The 14,548-nt window shown below is 33.9% G+C and overlaps 1 protein-coding gene across 1 annotated transcript in view; it reads right to left on the bottom strand.

The window, feature by feature from the left end:
- LOC129224756 (solute carrier family 12 member 2-like) overlaps positions 1 to 14,548 on the bottom strand; it is a 273,588-nt gene that overhangs the window by 9,681 nt on the left and 249,359 nt on the right. The window contains exons 18-22 of the mRNA XM_054859303.1: positions 12,249 to 12,448; positions 9,018 to 9,290; positions 7,789 to 7,903; positions 6,218 to 6,304; positions 4,701 to 4,797 (exon numbers count right to left, since the gene is read on the bottom strand). Of these exons, the coding sequence (XP_054715278.1) occupies positions 4,701 to 4,797; positions 6,218 to 6,304; positions 7,789 to 7,903; positions 9,018 to 9,290; positions 12,249 to 12,448 (772 nt within the window). The remainder of the gene's footprint in view (positions 1 to 4,700; positions 4,798 to 6,217; positions 6,305 to 7,788; positions 7,904 to 9,017; positions 9,291 to 12,248; positions 12,449 to 14,548) is intronic.

Here is a 14,548-nt window from a genome sequence, read left to right as displayed (position 1 = left end):
AAATTTGAAATTTTTAGTGCCGTGAATCGTTTTTTCTCTCTTTCAAAATAATAAGGCTGGTTTCGTGCTAGCAATTATTTTGAGACATATTATTTTTATCGATAAATTTTATTTTTTAGCTCTACAAAAGAAAAATTAAGTATACATATTTAGGCTATGGATTTAAAATGTTTCGGTCAATGCAAAATGCGTAGATTTTCAGGTAGAGGGGTGTTCAGTCACTGGGTACGAAAAATTGCGAAAACCCAGTGAATGAACAATGGCAAAGTTTCTTTTGATTTAAAAAGAAATTTGAAGTTTCCTTGAGATATTTTCATTTTTGTACTTCTTTGTAATGCATATAGTTTTATATGCTTATTTATTTATGTATTTCATTATATATTTTATAATTTCTTTATTTTTGTCTTTGTAAACAATGCACTTTTTACTGAGTTTTATCTTTTATCTATCTATATCTTTATCTGTATATTAACCTACCTACCTACATCTATATTTCTATATCTTTATCTCTCTTGATAGAGAGACAGATAGATAGAGAGATAGAGAAATATAAATATATATACAAAGAGAGAGAATAGATAGGTAGATATGTATGTATGTATGTTTATATATAGATAGATAGATAAATAGATAGAGGAAGATATAGAGATACATATATAAAAAATAAGAGGTAAATAGATATATAGGTAGATAAATATAGAGATTGAATAGGTAGGTAGATAGATAGATCGATAGATGTAGTGATATATAAATAGATAGGTAGTGGTTAATAAATAGATAGGTAGATAGAGAGACTAATATATAGATAGCTAGGTAGAGAGACTGATATAGAGATAGTAAGTAGATATACAGACAGGTAAAACAGCAGGTAGATAGATAGATAAATAGAGATATAGATAGATAAGTAGATAGATAGATAGATAGATAAATAGGTAGATAGATAGATAAGATATATAAATAGATCGATAGATATATAGATAGATAGAAAAATAGATAAGTACATTGATAAATAGGTAAATATACATAGAGATAGACCGATAGATGTGTAGATACAAAATATATAGAAAGGTGTATTGATAGATGGATAGAGATAAGATAGATATAGATAGGTAGATAGACAGATAGATAGATAGATAGATAAGTAGAGAGATAAGTAGATAAATCAATCGATAAGGAGATAGATAGATAGATAGATAAGTAGATAAATCGATCGATAAGGAGATAGATAGATAGATAAGTAGATAAATAGATAGATAAGTAGTTAAGTAGATAAATAAGTAGATAATTAGATAAATAAGTAGATAGATAGATAGATATATAGATACATACATAGATAGATAGATAAGTGGACAGATAAGTAGATAGATACATAGATGGATAGATAAGTAGATAGATAGATAGAAAAATAGATAAGTACATTGCTAAATAGGTGAATAGGCATAGAGATAGATAGATACGATATATAAATAGATAGATATATAGATAGATAAGTAGATAGATAGATAAATATATAGAGAGCTAGATACAGAAAAGTAGATAGATAGAAAAATAGATAAGTACATTGATAAATAGGTAAATAGACATACAGATAGACCGATAGATGTGTAGATAGAAAGGTATATTGATAGATGGATGGAGATATAAAAAGATAAATATAGATAGATAGATAGATATAGATAGTTATAGAAATAGATAGATAAATAGATATAGATAGTTATATAGATAGATAGATTTCTTTCAAAGAAACTTAGTTTCTTTTTGAATCAAAATTTATCATGTTCATTCACTGGACCAATTTGTGTTCATTTACTGGTTCGAGGTGTTCATTCACTGGGTCGTTGTGCCATTTTCTCTTTAAACACCTAAAACAGTCGGGAGCGGTACCATTTAAGTTCCCGCGATTTTTTAGAGATATTTACATAGAACAATTAAAATGTTTTAGCTATCACGATCTCTATAGTGTAGAATTTAAAATTACTAGGATTTTTAAAAAATGAAATTGTGCTTAACTGTTCATTCACTGGTCGATCTACCCTACCTCCGATGCAGTGTAAGTGATGATGATATCTGCTGTTCTTGCTCCATGTTTACGCAGATGACGCTTGCTTTTGCGAAGTTCTATTTTATAAACCCTCATGATTTTGCGAACTTTCACTACTTCCAGAAAAAGTTTCATAGAAGCAATATGAATTTTCCTTTTTTACGATCTGAAAACGGAAAACATTTTGTTACAAATTCGACACAAAGGTCAAAGTTTTAAGATCCCAAAGCAATCACTTGATGACATAAGAAATACAGTAATTCCACCAGCTGTATTACAAGCTTATTCTCCCCCTCTTTGCTTTTAATCCTACATAAAAGAAACTAACTCTTTCAAATCGGTTCAGTAGTGCTTGACTTTTTTTTTTTCATGTCTTAGCGGCCTGTAGCCTTCGACCTTACACAAAAGATTATAGAAATCGTTATTAATTTTGTAAACTGGAATATCAAATAAATAACAAAAAACTTCCTGTAGAAGCTTTAGAAACAAATCGTTGTCCTACTTAAAAACCATGCGTCTGATTATCACACAAGTTTTAATTAAAATCTATCTATCTTCTTCTATTCTATTCTATCTTCTATCTTCTATACATATAATAAAATAAGATGTTTGTGTGTGTGTGTGTGTGTGTGTGTTTGTGGCGCGCATCCTGGGAAAACGGTAAGGCCTAGAAAGATGAAATTTGGTACACAGGTGCAGTTTTTGCTGAAAATGTGCACTTCGGGCTTCGATTTTTGATATTTTAATTAGAAAAAAGTTATTTAATGTTTTATGTTATTTTTAGCACTTTTTAGTACTTTTGATCTCACAGATCCCGAACCAATCGCGCCAGACGGATATTTTTTGTACTATTGTGTAGGAAATTTAATTTTAAATATGATGAATGAAAAAATTTTGAAGATAGAGCAATTTTTGTATTTTTTATAGATTTTTGAAAAAACCTTTATTTTACATTTTTTTCTGGGTTTAGTTTTCTTCGAAACCCACCTGCGACAAGTATTAAACCCTCAATTCTAAAATTTTAGTTGGTAATAGTAAAAATATTCCGGCCCCTTCAGAAGTGTAGGAAATTTAATTTTAAATATGATGAATGAAAAACTTTTGAAGATAGAGCAATTTTTGTATTTTTTATGAATTTTTGAAAAAACCTTTATTTTGCATTTCTTTCTGGGTTTAATTTTTTTCTAAACGCATCCCGTGAAAAATATAATAACCGCTTTTCTACAATTTTACTATGTAGTAGCCAGAACATTTTGTCCTCTACAGAAAAAAAGTTTTCAAAAATGTTCAAAAGTTTTTTTTTACAATTTTTTAAAGGCCGAACGAAGATATGAGCTATCGCTTCACCGAAGATCTGTTGTCCGCTGACCGCTGCGAATATGATGTAACGCAACCACGTGATCTAACTGAAGTGCGTAACTTGCTTTTTTCTTTTCTTCCTTTCGAAGGATTCATTCGTTTTTTTTTTCTTTCCAGGTATTTCATTTGTTTCTCCCCCCCCCCCCCCGGATGTTTTGCTAAACATTCGATTTCGGTTAATCAGACGGACCACATCGGATCGTTTTGGTCCCAGTCACTTTTTTTTTTTTTGAATTTCAATAAAAACAATGATTTTTATACTTTGGCAAACTCCGGGTACCACAAAGATATCAATTTTTTGTGCATTTTAATAAATAAGTAAGCACGCTTTTTTGCATGATTTTCTTTTTGTTAGGGAATAAGATTGGAGGTTAGATCAAAATAAATAGAGATAGATGAGAAAGTTTAGAGATGGATCGAATAGGTAGATAGATATACATTGAGTGTACGAAATTTTGTTCTCGAATTAATACTTTTTTTCTTTGAAAAAAGATTGTTAATTACTATCGGAGGTAAATTTCCATGGATCTAGAGAAAGAAAATCTACAGGTCGATGTACAGTGAGAGATAGACAGACCCCGTTATTTAAAGAACAACAACGGGGTTGGGGGGGGGGGGGGGCGCCGCTGCGGTTTGAAAACATTGTTAATTACTGTCAGAGGTAGATACGCATAGATGGTATAGACAGATAGATAGACAAATGCAGAGGTCGATATAGTAGATGGAGAGCAAGAAAGAGACATGCCCGTTATTTAAGGATCTTCAACGGGGTATCAATGCCTCCCCCCCCCCACACACACCATGACTTTGAAAAAACAATGCTTTCAAGTAAAAGTGGAAGTGTTTTTTGTTATTTTTCGACAAAATTTGCATGAAGTGCAAGCAGTTTGTGTCTCCCCTCCTCCACCTTTAAAAATATTCCAAACGACGAAACTGGAGATAGATCTAGAAAATATTTTATTGAAATTAATAATGATATAGATATGGATCGATTGATACCGCCACGAAACTTATTTAAGCAGCCGCCGAAGGCGGCAACACTGGCGTAAAAAGGCAGATGATAATATTGATATATGGAGAAAAACATTGATTAATACCGTCGCTAAATTGTCTATGCAGCAGCCGAAGACGGCAACCCTGGCGTAAAAAGGCGGACCAGCTGGTCGCCGAAGGCGGCTAGTATAAAATAATAATTTATTTGTATTGAGACCTGACCAGAATTTGTGAATCGATAGTTTAAAACACAAAATTTTACCTTAAATTTTTCACTTATTCTCTACTGAATTTTATATCGTCTTACCTTGTCTTTAAGAGCATAGAGTTCTGATTCTGTGATATAGGGTTCTTCCGTGCTTTCAGTTTGCCATTTTGTTATAAGAGCTTCAAATTCTTTTTTGCTGGAAGACAAAGTATGAATATTTTTTGAAAACCATTTATTTTATGAATAACGGTTATCGACAACAATACAAAATGCAATTTAGGATAATTTATCCTATGATGTGGATAGTAATTAAGATGTGAATGCTCATAATGTAGAAGTACGAAAAACTACACTTAAATGATCCATTGCATGTAAGATTAACCAAGTTCAGGGTCTATTACATTCATTGAATTAAAAAAATCTTAGAACCTCAGCATCTTTCAATAAATGGACAAATACGTCTTGAAAATATCCATTATTTGAAGCTGCACCAATAAATACAGAGCTAAAATTACGGGAATTTGGGCGGTAATAGATTTTAATATGATGTGGGACAGCTTATATTCTCAAAGGTCCTATTTTGTTCGATTATAAAATATACATAACTTACTAAAATATTGTTTTTAAATAAATCATTATTAAACAAATATTTTCAGTTACAATTAAAAAAAAATATTCTTAGTTCTTTATATGATTTAATAAGAATTATAAAAAGCAGTGACTCAGTTCAAAGTTACGTATTAGGGCTAAGAAGTATCCAAATCAAATCCTGTTCTAAGTGAAATATCACGTGGTCTACTAATATATCGCAGCACTTTCGGAGCCTGAATATTGTTCTGTTGAGGTTGGGGAGAGGGGGAAAGGCATTCTTGGCATATTCATGTGTTTTAATTTACGTAGATTGCTAATATGGTCATTGCAATGTTTTCTCTTGTAACCAAGCGATTAACGTGAAAAGTTTTCTGAAGAAATGAACTCAACAGAATTAACAGGTTTTGAAAGTGGCATTAAAGAGTGAGGTACAGGCATTCTATTTCGAAAATAGTTTGGATATTTACTATTATTCGATCTTCGGTGCCAAAATATGCTCAAGAATAATCATTTAATTTCTGCAATCACATTCCAGTATAGACAAATCAGCGGTCGCATGTTAAGCAGTCGGCTTTGTTGATTGTCAATAATTATTTTCCGGAGCTTCAATACGCTTAGTTCGTGATTACTCAAGCAACTAAAAAGTACACCTATTAACCAAATTATGTAGTCATAGTGAACTTTTATTGATTTTCTATTGTAAGGGAGTGGGGGGAAATTACAGAGAAGTAACTTTTTGCAAATGCAGCATTTAAAGAATAATGCAAACATTCCCGATAAAATACAAATTGCCTATAAAGAATTAAGGCAGAAATGAAGGCAGTTCAATGATCACAAACAAGAAGAAACTTCAATCTGCTGTACATGAATTCAGTTCAAAAAATGATGTGAACACTTTATTTTTCATGCGTTTACTTAGACACATCAATGTTGACTATTTCCAGTGAAATATTCTATGATATCATTCAAAATTATACTTGATTAAAAAAAAAAAAAAACACGGAATTAAAAAGAAAGCAACCTACCTAGCTTCTTCAGGAGGCTTGACTATGTCTGGAATAACAGTAACATCAGAGTAATCTATTCTGAATTTGTTCAGTAAGGCCGCCATGCTGAAAAGAAAGCAAACTGCTGCATTGTGTTTTCGTCACTATTGTTTTAAGGACATTTTAGAGCTTTTGCTCTTTTGTCAATGTAAAAAGTAAAGATAAACAATGCCTTCTTGAGGTTAAAATTTGAAAATTTTAATGGACAAATAAAAATTAACTTTCAATTAATTAGGACGTAAAAATAATAAATGAATATATGCTTAACGAAGTTTTTTAAAGTATTGTTTGTATCACATAGTAATTTGAGTTTAAGTAGAGTCTGCCTTTACAGTGAAGCCTAGTTCGTGTACAATATTAAAAAAAGAAAAGTTTACAAAATGTACTGCAGTTTGCCGCCGAGTATGATTTTTCTTTGAAGTTTTCAAGGCGCTATTGACTACTTTCTGAATTATTTTAAGAAGCATATTGAATGTTGTAGAATACATTTATGAACATAACAGAAATATTTTTTCCCTTTTATAGGCACGATAGTTCACTACATATCCAAATAATTTTGTGGATACATTTTGGATAACATTTACAAATAACTAAAACAAAACAGTAATTTTTGCTACATCTGTAAAACTTCCTGTTTTGGTTTGTAGAGTTTCAAAAAGAAACGGAAATAAAAACAAAAACGACACCTACGATCAAACCAACAAGCTAAATATGGCTGATTTCTGGTGGGAAAAAGCTACTCTGTGCATGTCAGTCAAGCAGTCGATATTAAAGAGTACTAGACTACTTTTACGCTGGCGTACAGGTTAAATGTTTCGTCTTACTAATTGAGTATAACACAACTTCAATTCTTTACTTTTTAATGATCTTCAAAAATTGCAATGAATTTTGGTTGTGAATATATGAGACAACATGCAAAATACTTAAACAGCAGTGCTGATGTGTGAAAATTATTTTGAATTTTTGCGGAATTCACCGAATTCTGACGTTTACAAGAAAAAAACGGTTAACAGCAAAACAACCAACTTCGTAGGAATTGAATTTTCATGTTTCTGTGATTGCTTATTATATAGGGGAAAAATAGAAGAAGTATTTTCGGAATATCAGAGTTAAGCAATTTCATTAAAAAAAAAGCTCCTAATAATCATGGATTGATTGTGTTGTGTGTAATAATTAATATTTTAAAATTTTATGTTCTTTACTTTTAATTGAAGAATATATCTATATTTTTATAAATGTCTATTTGAATTTTTTTTTCTTACATCCCTTTTTAGCTCTCTGTACTTCAAGAACCATGTTACGCAACTGCCGGGAGTATTACTTAATTAGTCACACAACAATTAATATTATGAAAATTAAATTATCATTTGATGCATTGCTAAACCCAAAGGTTTTAGAGACGGTGCTTGAAAATATAGGGTTCTGCAAAATATTGGGTTAAATATTGTGACAGCATGATTTCATTTCTCTGAAGTTCACGAACTTAGCTTTCAGTATTGTATACAAGCTAATAATTAAGAAGATAAAAAATATTCTTTTTAAGAACGTACTTTCTCTGTTCTCGATCTAATTCGTCTTTTTTATTGGCGAGGGCAAAAATCCTCAGCTTGCATCCACTCCACTGAGACCTTGTAGAAAGAATGTGAGGAATCAACATTGTTAGACCTAAGAAAGAAATTGAAATGAATAACAATTGAGGCCGTGAGAAGCAAAGGGATGTATGTGGACTTTTCAAGTTTTGAGTAAAACCCGTTTAAAGTTGTGGGCTTGGTAGGCATTAATTTTTTTTCTAAATCATGCTGTATAGCAGCACCTACCAGGGTTATTAGTACTATCTCTTGTCCCAAGACAGAGGAGAGGTTCACCTACCATTTCTAATGGTTATCTTCACATTTTTAATTTTGCACTTACATCCCTTTGCTTCTCACTGCCTCAATTATTGATATAACCCACAAAAGAGGAATGTCGTGAGGTAATTGTGTTAGTATAATAACCGAGTAGAGACACATAGGCTTTTATTTGAGAGGGAAACGCGATGAAAGAAGCTCATAATCACTTTTGGTAATAATGTTCTCTTCTAATTTAACAGATTTCTTCTAATTGTTTCTTTTTTAGCTCTAAATCCACTTCTGAGGTCATAATTGATTTCAGAAAGAATTAAATCAAAACTTTGGTAGTTTCTTCCTAATGGTGTCGTTTCCAAAATTTTAAAAGTATTTTTTTCTGAAAGAGCATGCTTAAAAATATAGGACCTCGCCATTTTTTAAATAATTTGTTCAAGTTTAATATTTCAAAAAAATTACTTAAATCGGCGCGCTTTCATTGTTTACGTTTCTATCGTGTGACATTACAAATGATGAAATGCCATTCAGTGTTGCCATTCACGGAGAAAAATATTTAATTCGCATCTTTACTCACGTGTATTGGCAACGATATGGTTGATAGCAAGCGTAGAGCGCAATTTTAATTCGCTTCTAGATTATCATAACGTTGAGACGCGAAAGAAAGATGCGCCAAATTGCATCATTTGTGATGTCATAAAGACCACGCCTTATTTTCAAAATCGGACATTTAAAAAAATTAATTAAAAAATAACTGTTGGGAAAATGAAAGTATTTTCGGGGTCCATGCTATTTTTTTTACTCATTCTATCAATTTCACTTACTAAAAGTAATACTTTTGACTGAAGAAAACAACCCCATACTTTAAAACCGAACAATTGCTACTTGCATAATATAAGAACGTTAAAGAAAAATATGCATATATGTATAGTACTAACCTCCATCGTCATATAACCACCAGACGTCGATATATCCCTTTTTCTGCCTCCTTTGAAACTGGTTGGCAGAGAGTTTTACTTCATCCGGGATCGGAGGTGGTAGATCTTTTCCAATGATTTCCATGTTTAAGCTGTCCTGACTCTCCACAAATCCCAAATTGACTTGAGGATTTCGGCTGATGTGACCATTATCCAGAGACCTGACTGTGGTCGTGGGAGAGGAAGGAGGAGAGCTCTCGCGAGAACTATCCATGTTGCAAGAGACCACAGAGACTGTAACAGAACAAAAATAGCATCTAGAGGAATTTGTTTCACTCGCTGTATATATTAATAACTCAACTTAACCGTGTGTGAAGTAAGTTTTGACCTTTACCTCACACATGGAAACCAGCATCGCGAATATGAATCGGAAAGCCTCAACCAGTAGAATTATTTCTATTGTCAAGTGCAATTTACAATAATCTCTACGACTCATTGGTTAAAACTTTTGGTTGTTTTTTGTAGGCTGATTTCGGTTATCGATGTGTTTTAAGAAAACTTTTGCCTGTCCAAAGTGTCCTTTCGACGAAAGATAACTCTTTTTTTTTTTTTTTTTTGGAAAAATGTATTGATTTTCCTACATCATCTGATTTTTTCGCTGCGCCTCTTTCATAGAAAATACCTCAAACAAAATTTGAACACAGACAAAAAACATTAAAGCTTAGTTTTGTCATCTAGGTTTAAAAAGTTTTGCAAAAAGCAGATAAAATGAAGATACACTTGTATGTATTCATTCAAATATACAGTGGGTAGCCAAATTATTAGGGACACTTCAAAATCTCGTATTTTCAAGTTTACACTAATTTGTTAAAGAAATAAACCCCGAACCACATATTTTTTACCCTGCATAGCAGCTGATATCATTAATGTTGTTTTTTTAGAAGTGGCAACAATAACAGAGAGTTTACAAGTATTTGAGGTTATTCCAGTTTTAGTCTCTAGTTAGAAAAAACTGCTATTGTCGTGAGGTTATATAAAGTATTCTAGAATTACTTCTGCGAAATTTTTGGTGTCTGTTATATTTAATACGTAAGTAACACTTATTAACAAAGCAATGTAGCTACATTTTGCTACTAAATTTCAATATTTGATTTATATTATTGTTTGATATCGTCAAAACTTTTTTTAAGAATGGGTAAGGATTCAGACGCATCTCCTAGAAAATGTAGGGAAATACAAGCATTACTACTCCCCTCCTTGCCTTTCTAGAAAGCTATTGCAAATTTAACAGGTGTTCGTAGTTGCACCCATCAAAAGCTTAAAATTGACCAAAACAAGTCACTGAAAGCATATTGCGTAGACAAATGTGACAAAAAACACGTCACTATGCTCTTTATAGCGGCCGTAGAATCAGGAATATGCGCTTTTTCGGCTATTTAATACTCTTTAAAAAAACATTCTTGATCGAATAGCTCCCCTTCCGTGGAGTCTCAAGCCGCCTGGGGGGCACTGGTAAAATCAACTTTTTCGATCAAAACCTAAAAGTGGAGTCGTGGCAGAAGCATGTCTTTAAAACATTAAACTAATCAAAATAATTACATTATTTGTTACTAGCACTGCTTAGTAATAGTATTTACACGATTCCAGTCTTCAACAGTTATTTTTTTAGTTGTTTTGTCCACTGTATAAGCTTTCCTCAGCCTCGGTGCGGCGTGGTTTTTTTTACTCTTCGACCAATCACCTCCGGACAGTCAAGGTGGAAACTTCAATGCCCTGCTTATTCATAAGTAAGACGGACTACATTCCTTTTGCGATTTTTGAGGGCAATCTGTGGCCGGTACGAGCATTAATGATGTGCTTTCTGTCACATTTTCCTAAGTGAACCACTTTCAGTGGCATGTTTTCGGAAATTTTAATTTTGATATGTACAACTATTGACCTAAAAACACCTGTTATATTTGCAATAACTTTCTGGGTATGTGTGGAGGGAAGTAGCAATGTTTGTATTTCCCTACACTTTCTAGGAGACATGTTTGAAGTCTTGTCCATACTTAAAAAAAGTTTTGACAATATCAAGCAACAATATGAATCAAATATTGAAATTTAATCGCAAACTGTAGTAACATTGCTTTATTAATACGAGTTAATTACGTATTAACTATAGCTGACACCAAACATTTTTCAGAAATAGTTATAGAATACTTTATATAACCTCACGACAACACAGCAGTTTTTTCTCACTAGACACTAAAACTGGAATAACATAAAATATTTGTATAATGAAGCATACAGATTGTGATACCACTTCTAAAACGAGCTGATGTGTGCATCACATGACTTCCTTTTACACCAATTTAATGTTATTTCCCCATTATTGCAATTTTAATGTGATTCGATAGTTAACTCTCTAAATATCACCAAGAATGGTCAAATTAAAACAAATAAAAAATCGCCAAATTTGGCGCCAAGTTGGCGACAAAACTTGGCGACCAAAAGACTGGCGATATATCGCCAAGTGTCCGTCAAATTATAACACCACTTGAGTTCGCATCGAAATTAACAATGATTTTACCCCCCAAAAAGGTGCAAAAGACCCCCTTAAAAGCACCCGAATGCAACCAAAAGGGGAGGTGCATAACCAGACCTCACTAGGAGTCTACGTACCAAATTTCAACTTTCTAGGACTTACCGTTTTTGAGTTATGTGACATACATACGCACATACAGACGACACAAGAAAACTCGTTGTAATTAACATGTGAACCTTCTCAAGATCAAGTATACTCCATGGTAAAAAGTTTGTTCCTAAACGGAGATGGTGCCGTTTAAGACAATAAAGTAAATTTCACACAGCTGGAGTTGGTCAGAACTAGTGTTTTGAACCGTTTCGTATCATGCTTTTTCATATCTCCTGGAGTCAGCACAGTACCAAGACTTAATTAGCATCGAATATTTGTTGTTTACATCGTCGCCATACATCGCTATCTTCATGCGCAAGCATACAGGAACAATAGTCATCCATTCCAAGAAGATCGAAAGCAATTTTGAATTCCAATGGTTTTTATACAGCATATTAGGCATTAAAACATGTTATCTCTTAGGGCTTTCTCAAACCCCTGTATTTACACGTACACAAGCACGTATACATATGTGTATCATACTTCTATTTTATCAACGAAAATAGTTTTGGGGATGATTGATCTAGCCTGATAAAATTTGAAAAAAAAAAAAAAAAATTAAGCATTGAACTCACCTTCTGACAATTCCGAGCAAGACTTATTTCTGTACATTCCATCGCGATCCTTCTTGGACTCTGCCACCATAGACATTCTCTTCTTCCTCTCCTTCTTGGTAAGTACAGCTAGCTTCTCAAGTTGCGTTGCATACTTGGAGTAGTCTAAACCACTAGGATGCCTCAGAATTCCAATAGCCATATGCATATCTAGAGCATCACTGCAATAAAGAGATTTTCATTAACCTCTCACCAGGTAGTGTTGGGGGGGGGGGGCGGTTGAAACTATTCTTCGCAAACACTTCAGCAAGACTTTACAAAGAGAGTTATCATCGTTTGAGCGGGGGTGTTACGAATTTAAATTTTTGGGTGGGAAGGGTGAATTTTTAATCTATCGAATCCAACTCCGAATTCACCTACAACTAATGAGAAGATACACTGCACAATACTATTTGGGGAGCAAGCAAAAAAGTGAAGAAAACCGTGCGAGACAGCCATGTATTGGCATACAATGGATGGTACACGCGTACCAATGCGCAATACAGAAAAAAGACGTGAAAAAATTTGAAATTAAACTTTAATTCTTTGATAATATGGATAAAACATGAAAATATGATTTAGGGCAACCATTTGCTTACATGTAAATGATGAAAAAAGGTACGGTTTAGACATAATGCGTACGTTTTAATAGAGAGTGTGGGCTCCTCGAACAGCTAAGACTTCTGCACACCTGTTTGCCATGGATACGATGAGGTTATCGATCTGACTTTGGGGAGTACTCTTCTACTCCTCAAGAAGTGAAATCTCCAAATCTCGAACAGTAACAGGCAGCCTTGGTCGCGCAGCAATGCGTCGTCCTAAGCATGTCCCAAACATGCTCGACTGAATTCAGGTCACGAGAGCACGCTGGCCATTCCATATGGTTACTGTTTCAGCTTCAAAAATGGTCTTCACCAGACGAGCTCTATGCAGTCAGGCAATATCATCCTGGAAAACAAAGGAATCTCCAATGGCTGCTGCATAAGGGATAACATGAGGTCGCAGTATCTCGTCTGCATACCTTCGGCCCAAAGTGCCATTCCGAATGATATTCAGATCAGTACGTCCGCTTATGCTGATTCCACCCATACCATCCAACCAACTCATCTGTATTGTGACCTTTCACGAATGAATGCGGGGTTATTTCGAGTGCCCCTGTCCCTTCATACCAGAAGACGTTGGATGTACTCCAGACGGATTTGGGGCTCATCTGTAAACAGCACTTGGCTCCAATCATGTTGCTCCCAATCTCGACGTTCAGCAGCCCATCTTTTTCGGGCCGCACAGTGACGTGGGGTCAACGGAATGCAGACCAATGGCCTACGTGCGTAGAGCTCCACCTCATGAAGCCGATTATGTACTGTTCGGCTGGACATCCTTCGTCCTGTTGCCAAGATTAACTGTCTTTGCAATGGCGTAGCATTCTCTCTTCTGTTTCGATGTGCTGTTTACAGTACATACCGGTCATCAATTGCTGTAGTGGCGTATGGCCGACCTTGCCCTGGTCGACGCCTAACATTTCCTGTCTCTTGGAATCGGTTTCACAGCCTTGCAACAACACTTCTGGAGACCCCTACAGCGTCCGCGACTCTACGTTAAGTTTGCCCGGATTCCGGTCTGCCTATAACACATCATTTCATGGATTCCGGTAAATCACGTTGTTGAGACATTCTCAAGTAACCTTGCCGCAAGAAAAAATACTGCGCAATCAAATTTCACAGTTACGACAATAAAACAAATATTTCTGCAACATCCTGGTTTCTGCCCTTATCTCCTTTTTCTGGTTTTGCCGTCATGAACACTGATTTGCATATAAAGTTTTCTTTTTCCGTTTCCTGGTAGGCTTTAATTTATGGATGATTCATTTTATGTTACTTATTAGTATATATCTTTACGTAATTTTGTTAAAAATATGTGCTCCCCTAATTGTTTCGAGCAGTGTACATTAGTCTTCTTTTTAAGTAATGCAATATTCAATACTGTCTCTGTCTCAAAAGTTTCTGAATCGTGGGACAAGATTTGCCGAAAAAAGAAGTTTTTGGAAGATCACAGTGACCACCCATTAGGCGCTCTTACGTTCAAGTATCATTTTAACATCTATAATCATTGCAGTCTTTCAAAAACTAAAAATATTACCTATATCTTTTCAAGTAACTTCATTTCGCTACTTTCAAAAATTAAGGTTTTTGTTGTCATTTTTCAGGGACTTAGAACTTAGTTACCATTTGCTTAATGCATCATTTGATCAAGTTTTAAATTTCTCCCTTAAAAAAAATAATTCA

Source organism: Uloborus diversus, chromosome 6, assembly GCF_026930045.1.
Source record: "Uloborus diversus isolate 005 chromosome 6, Udiv.v.3.1, whole genome shotgun sequence".
Classification (NCBI taxonomy): Eukaryota; Metazoa; Arthropoda; class Arachnida; order Araneae; family Uloboridae; genus Uloborus; species Uloborus diversus.
Note: the sequence above shows the minus strand (reverse complement) of the source record. Positions and strands in the feature narration are given on the sequence as shown.